Consider the following 7,586-nt stretch of genomic DNA (forward strand, 5'->3'; position numbering starts at 1 on the left):
CCGTTCAAAGCTATCAAAACCAAATGAATCCTGTCCGTCTTGAAGCAGCAGACAAACCCCTTGTGGTAAGAAGAATCTGATTGATCCCAATGAAGCGTTGTGCAGAAATCCATAACAAGACCTAGGTGGTGTTTTGGGTACATGTTATTTCAACCTACTGTCAATTTAAATGCTTCAGAGTTTCGGTTGCATTTTTCAAGCTGACAGGAACTAGCTGTTATTTTTAGTCAATTTGCATGTTATATATAAACCGACTCAAATGATGGAGAGCTGTTGACATGAATCACTTCAGGGGAGGGCAGGGTATATTATATATACAAACTGTATGAACACAATTAAGCTGAAAGCACTAATTTTCTCAATAGTTTTAATTATCTACATGTGTTAATGATGAAAATAGTTTGTACAAAGTTTTTATTTACTTGTGCATGTTGTCAGAACAAAGACTATAGATGGTACAAATACTCACACAACTAAAGAAAAAGGCATTTCTGCAGTTGCCCATCATAATGCACAAATTAAACATTTGTAATCTTGAGTTGCTGTTATTTTGCCTTTTCTCCACTTTTTAAATAATGTTGAGTTTCGATTTGTTTCAGCGGCTCTCCAGTTTTCATGGATGGCAGCAGTAAACCGGTTTAATTCAAACCATGAACTCATTACCATGCTTGAATGAATTTTTATTTTTTTTAAATTACTTCGAACAAAATAGCAGGTCATTTTTCTACAAAAACAAAAGTTATGTATACAGTATGAAACCAGTCTAAAATTGCAAGCATCAGTTACATTTTCCAACTTGGACATATATACATGATACAGTATATACACTCAAATGAAATACTGCAAGTACAGTCTGCAAGCTGAATGTGTCCATTTTATTCCTGTGATGACGCCTCGACAAAGGCAAGAGGTCCTACAAGGGACAAGGAAAACCTTCCAAACAAAGAATAGAATCCTGTAAGTACAGCAGAAAAATGGCGTCACCGGAGCTTTGTCTTCACAGTTGGGGCAGCTTGTCGACAGGTGTGTCGAATTTGAAGTCTGGGGGAAAGAGTTCTGCGGCGCGTGGGTAGATGAGACGGTAGGACTGTCTGATCGTAACATCTGCAACACCTGCAATATCCCCGATTTCTGTGGACACAACGGACCTGAGGTTCAGAATCCTTTGAAAAAACACTGCGTTTTTACGACAACTTCCATGTCGCTCAAAAATGAAAAAGAAATATATCTGAAAGGCAACTCACTTTTACCCATTTCCCTTTTAATAGGCTAAACCACAAGTGGAAAATAAACAATTAACTGCTTACACTTTTGTGAGAATTCCTTATTTTTGTTGATACAATATATACCATTAGAAACATTTAGCGCATTGTTGGTACGGTGACCAAAGGTTTATGTATACTCAAAACATAACAAAACTCCCAAATTAAAGCTTACATTATTTAACTGATCTGATTTACAGTCCACATACTCTGGGAAGCGTCCATTTTAATGTATTTTTCAGACCGGCTCAAGAATCTCTGGCCTACAAAGACCTACTGTGCGTGTATAACACTTTGATTTATTCATTTAGAAATGCATGACCTACTGACCAGTATAACCAGAGCATCACCACTCACCCTTTTGGGTCTTCTTCTCTGCCGAGGCCTGGGAAGCCATGTAGATGGCCGCTGCAGCCACTGAGATGGGGCTCCTGCCGGGAACCAGGTCGAGCTCCACAGCCTTCCTGGCAATGAAGGTGGCCGCCATCTGCACCTGTTTGGGCAAGCCCAGGTTTGAGCAGAACCGAGACATGAAGTCTCCGGTGGTGATGAGGTCCACGCTGGTCTCCAGCGCTTTCAAGATCAGCTTGAAGCACCTGCCGATCTCCTTCTTGGAGATCCGAGAGACGGCACAGATTTCTGCGAGGGAGGGAGAGAGAGATGGAGTTATTTTAGATTAAGTGACGTCAAAGTATATATATTTTTTGAACTTATTAATGCTTGAAAAGAGAAGGTTCATCCATTACTACTATAATGGGTAATAATAATGAGGTTATTGCTTTAACAAAATACTTGTTACCTGTGATCAATATATTTAGAAGTACACCAATTAGTTGTCATTTGTCATAACTGTAATAATATGGCTAGCTATGGATAGCTCAAGAAGCTGAAATAGTTTAATCTGACCTTTAAATGTTCTTGGTACACCTTCTTGTCTGCAGGCGATGTAGAGACAGGCCGAGGCTATGGCGTCATTGGCTCGGCCCTTCAGGCTCTTTTGTTCATAAACCTGCTTGAATAAGTTGTTTGTTCTGTCCTGCAGAGCAAAAACAGAATTTATAGGAAAACGATCATTTGCATTCATGTAATCAAAGGTCTGAATGGAACCCTGCATCATAGAAATCATCCGTGTGTTTTTTAAATTAGGGATTCAATAGCAAAGTGTTGAATCAGTGTTTGCCTTTGAGCTTGCTTTTTTAAACAGCGTTTAAATCAAATGTTTATCTACAACAACACGATGGTGAGTCATGATGATCGAGTACAAGTGAGGACAGTGTTTCCCTGCATCCGTCACTCTTTAAGTTACAGAATAACATTTCTGGTTTTACTTAATGAAATACAATTTTACATTATTTAAACTTACGATGATGTTCCTTGGGAGGTTGATGCGATCTGCCATGGTGCTGATTTCTTTAAAGGCGTTAAGCATGGCCCGGTCAGAGCTGCTCATGGTCCGCCGGTTCTGATACTTGGAGTTACCGAATTCATCAAAACTAGCTGCGCCAGTTCCCTGTGGTGAAAAATGGTGAGTGTTTATTAGTCAAAAATAAAAGGTCTTATTTTAAGAGACGCTGTGGTAAAACTCACTGCTGAAATCAATACTGAAATTATCAAAACTCTAGAGCCAGCAGTACCTGTACATGTATATCCGAACATGGAACATACAGAAGTCCAAAAACATTAACACCACTGGAAATCTGAGCAGCTTGAATATCACATGAACTGCGAATACCATCTTCTTCAAAGGATTTGGAATTAAAAGGAGAATGCACACAACCAGGCTCATTTGTAACAAAGGGAGCCTCACCTTGCTGATCATGGTGGTTAGGTCGCCCCCATTGAGCAGTGGGTTCTGGGCGTCTCCCACTCTGGAGGGATCCTTGAGTGCTTTCTCATTAGAGAACGTCCTCCACTCAGAGCCTACGTCGATAACACGGTCACCTGAGGAGAATTTGAAAGAAATAGGATTTAAAAAAATTAAAGACAGTTGAACATGAACAACCTTTTAGGCAATTCTAACCTGGATCTGTCTTGTTTCTTTTTTTGTGAAATGTTACTGCAAATCATGGTAGTTTAATAAAGCGGACACATTTTGTTCAGTCCAGTGAATAATCTGCACATACAAACAAAATGCATCCACTGTCTTCCCCCGTCGATCTGTTTTACCTCCCTACGGTGTAATTAAGCAGAAGACGGAGCCTCATGAAAACATATCCTCTGAGACTCAAATACTGTAAATATTGTTTGAATGCTGCCGCACTGGGTTTCATCAGCCGATCCGCAGCCTTCTTTAAATGTACTACCATACCATCATCCCTAGCTTTCAAATTTTCTTTTTATCATTGTTGTCATTGTGTGGCCGAAACACATTATGAAATGTCAACTTGACAAATGTTCAGTGATTCAATTGCATCAAACCGGAGATGTTCAAACGGATAATGGGTGGGACAAAGGCGTATTGCTAGTTATCACGTTACGCCCGTACTTGGAACTGTGTAGCAGAGCAGAGGATTAGATTTTGAATATTTTAATCCTGTTAAAAGTTACGCATTTAAGAAAAATATGCCTAACATCTCAAAGCAGCGTGACATTCATCTCCTTAGAGGAGCGCCGAAGCTATGGGAGCAGAACAGAGGGCCTTGTATCAGAGCGGCTGGCATCTCTAGTCTCCCTTCTGACCTGGTCTCTTCTCCGGGGGCTCGTTAAAGAACCATGTGTTCCCTACGGCTTCGACAACCAGCATCACATGTTGAAAGGATTATTTTTTATTTTTCTATATACTTTATATCTGGGCATTTTGTGCCGATATTTGTTGGATGATTAGATCAATTAAAAACACATCACTGAAATGTACAAGTAACTGTTCTTCATAATGAGTTTTCCATTATCTTTAACCATGTCTGTTGCACTTCAGTTAGTGTGGTGAAGGATGTCTCAGCAACAGCGACGTCAAAGCCTCATTTGACAACATGAATATAAACCCCATAAACCAAAAAATCTCCCAACATCAGAGAGATCTTCTCTTCAACAAAATATGTAGTTAGTTGTGGTCCCCTCTCAATATACTCTATACACATTTTCACAAGCCCAGTACTCATCACAGCTATTCTCCTGTGTGGCAGTATATAGAAAATAAATGTCTTATAGCAGATAATCAGAATACTATTATAGAAAAGTAAACAGGCAGATAATCGTAGTTTATACTGACCCACTACAAGGCCACATTCAGGGCAGATCATGTCCCCTGCTCTGTAGTCCTCCACCAGTATGGTATCAGGGTGGTTGGGACATTGAACTCTTGGAAGGGACAGGACATCTCCGCTAAAAAAGCAGAACAGTTAAGTGATCAAACAGCTCAAATGGCCAGAAAAAGACAGAGCAGGGAGGAAAATGAAGGCTGACGTAGTGGATCAAAGAGAGAAAGAGTTCATGCTGATGCCAGGATACAAAACAATTTACAACTGGTCTAATCTTCAAAAGCTGGAAAGATATATGAATTTAAACTTTTTGAACTGCCAGTAGAGTGATACTGGTAAATACTACAAGTATCATTTCAATTCATAATGCTAGATTTAGCCCTTTAATTTCCTCCATGTTAATGCTGAGAAGAAATGGATGGGGCGAGCCGACTGAAAGCTCAGTGGCCTCTACCTGGTTTGGGCAATGTCAATATGCAGAGCAGATATTAAGTAAAACATTATCAAAGATTAAAAGGGTCAGATGAGCATTAAGCCATGATGCACTGGATCATCAGCGGTTGAATAACATGAAACACTTTGAAGCATCACATTCATATTTAGGGCCGAAACTGACTGATTGTTCCCATTATTGATAAATCTGATTTTATTTCCCAATTGTTTAGTGAATAAAATATAAAAACATTTACATTTCTGTTACTCAGAAGTGACAACACCACAATATTTTCACGTGGACTCCTAAACTATGTCCCCTTAAACCCAAACAGTCACGATGACGTGGGGAAAGCATAACACACAATCTAAGGTGATATCCGGGACATTACAAACCTACGCAAATTCAACATATCTTCTCCTCACTATCTAATTAACATGTGATCATAAGAAATAATATCCAGACGATTTTTGTTTGTTTTACATAGACGGCTCGCATCCGTACTGCGATACGAGGGCATTTGTGCCAGCTTCAAACTACAGACGTTAGCATCAACCGTTACCTGTTGACCGTTAGGTCTAAAGTGGTCAAAAAGTGCGAGGCGACATAAAAAGTCAAGACGACAAGCGATGTTGACATTCATAATAAACGGAAGTTATTGGCGGCCAACGGTGAGATAATGTCACGGAACAACAGATACTGACTTCTGGCAACACCTAGCCAGCTAATTTGGCTAACGTAGCAAAGCAGCGAAATCAATTCGACAATATACGTAGACAGAATAAATAAAGGCGAACCGTTTTTCCTGTCTAACTCGATAACATTAAGAGTTTACATTCTGAGAGCCCACATGAAGAAGGAATAGGTGAAAGGTTTGGTTATATTAGCTACGCACCGGCTTGTTGACGCCATGTTGTTCCTCTCTCCGCCTCTGTGTCAAAGAAACAATCGAATGCACTACTTCTATTTATAACTTTATCTGATCACATGACCGTTGGAGTACGGAGAGACATAAGGCTCAAACTAGTCGACACATCCTCCCGTTTGTATAACACTGTTTTGTTGTTGAGAGGGAGAGAAAGAGAGAATTGTTGTTTTGTAAATTCTATGTCGTTTTGGTAACGCTACATCTAACCAAAATACATGTTTAAATATATACTATATATTAAGAATGTTTTTGACAAACAAAAAACAAAATGATGATTAATTTTGCCGCCTTCTGAGTCCCTTCTGTGTTCTTGACTCCGTACCAGTTTGTGACTGCTACTCTACTGTATATGATACTGTCAAGGAAACCAAAGACACAAAGAGTCACTTGTTTTTTGTTAGAGTTTGTGGGAGAAGAATGACAAATCAGTCTACAAAATATATATCTATGAAATAAGTATCATCTAAAGATGAATAACACATTACTTATGGCATGTGCAGCAACTAACATTTGTTTTATATTATGTATTTCTTACTAAATGTCCATGGAAATTGAAGTTAACTGATTATCTAAATAGCATTAATCAAAAAAGCAATTGTGCATCAGGACAACAGCAGGTGGTGCTAAATAACTGACTCGTTACAGTGAAGATTTCATGGAAAGGTCATTTGCCACTGTTGCCACTCTCTCTCTCTCTCTCTCTCTCTGCCCCCCCCCCCCCCCTCTCTCTGTGGTTAAACAAACAGAGATGTTTTACTTTGAGATCATTCTTGTTTGAGTAGAAATGAGACTCAATCTACCAACGAGTAGGCAGCATTTTAGCAATCCGTCGTCCCAAATGCTGCATACTCAAACTGTCCCTGAGACGCATTCATGTTTCCTGATACCACTAACGATACAGAACCGCTGCTGGATGGCCTTAGTGCGCAGAGCGGTGGAAACTGAACTAGCACAAACAGTAACAAGTCACAGCATGAGAGATATCCCAGGCACATCAAACAAAGGCAGGTACAGACCAGTATGCTGGTGTCGGATGTGTCCTCTCAAACACACATAAAAAGACCTTTAGTACTAACCTCCTCGATGCCTCAGCATCCCAACTGCAACATCGCATTACACCCCATCAGATTTCTTCATACTATACTGTATGTCAAGTAATAACAAAGGATCCACGCGCATGAGTAAATGGCCTGTGTAAACCTCTTGCGTAGTGTGTGTTTTCTTTACACACTGTGATGCTCATTCTCCCCACAACATACCAAGCACTTACCTTGACCTAAGACTACATTTCCACAGTCTCTGTGTCCATGCATGTGTGTCTGTATGTGTGTGTGTGTGTGTGAGACAACTGTTTTTGGCTTATCGTGCTTACAGGAAATAAATTACTTTAGACACATGTTTGTTGGGGTTTGTGGTTTTGGTGTAAAATTAAAAAAAAGTAGCATTTATTTTGCTACTTCCACCCACAAACCTCACATTTAAAACCACCAGCTGATATTTGTTAGTGTGATAATACCCAGCATATTCTTCACAAATCAGAGAAGAAGGTCCCTGGTGAATTATTTATAACTCATTGAGGCAATTCTCCACATACTGAATTGGTTGCCAGGGGTATCTGTGGTCCCCAGCTGTTGGCCCCATTACCCTCAGGAAACTACATACTGTCCCACCACAGCGGCCCAGTATGACAACAAACCAAACCATTAAATCTTTATACCGTTTTCCTTCCCCTACCTCACGACCATATGTCTCGCCGCAGTCATATA

General features: G+C 39.9%; 1 protein-coding gene across 1 annotated transcript; it reads right to left on the reverse strand.

The window, feature by feature from the left end:
* Window positions 1-663: 663 nt before the first annotated feature.
* gtf2b (general transcription factor IIB) lies at window positions 664-5,811 on the reverse strand. Its single transcript, XM_037459292.2, has 7 exons — window positions 5,788-5,811; window positions 4,471-4,583; window positions 3,070-3,203; window positions 2,626-2,772; window positions 2,169-2,298; window positions 1,620-1,901; window positions 664-1,131 (listed from the first exon to the last, which is right to left on the reverse strand). The coding sequence occupies exons 1-7, from the start codon at window positions 5,802-5,804 to the stop codon at window positions 998-1,000; spliced, it is 957 nt and encodes a 318-aa protein (XP_037315189.2). The 5' UTR covers window positions 5,805-5,811; the 3' UTR covers window positions 664-997.
* Window positions 5,812-7,586: the final 1,775 nt, after the last annotated feature.

This window comes from Pungitius pungitius, chromosome 15 (genome assembly GCF_949316345.1).
Source record: "Pungitius pungitius chromosome 15, fPunPun2.1, whole genome shotgun sequence".
Taxonomy (NCBI): domain Eukaryota; kingdom Metazoa; phylum Chordata; class Actinopteri; order Perciformes; family Gasterosteidae; genus Pungitius; species Pungitius pungitius.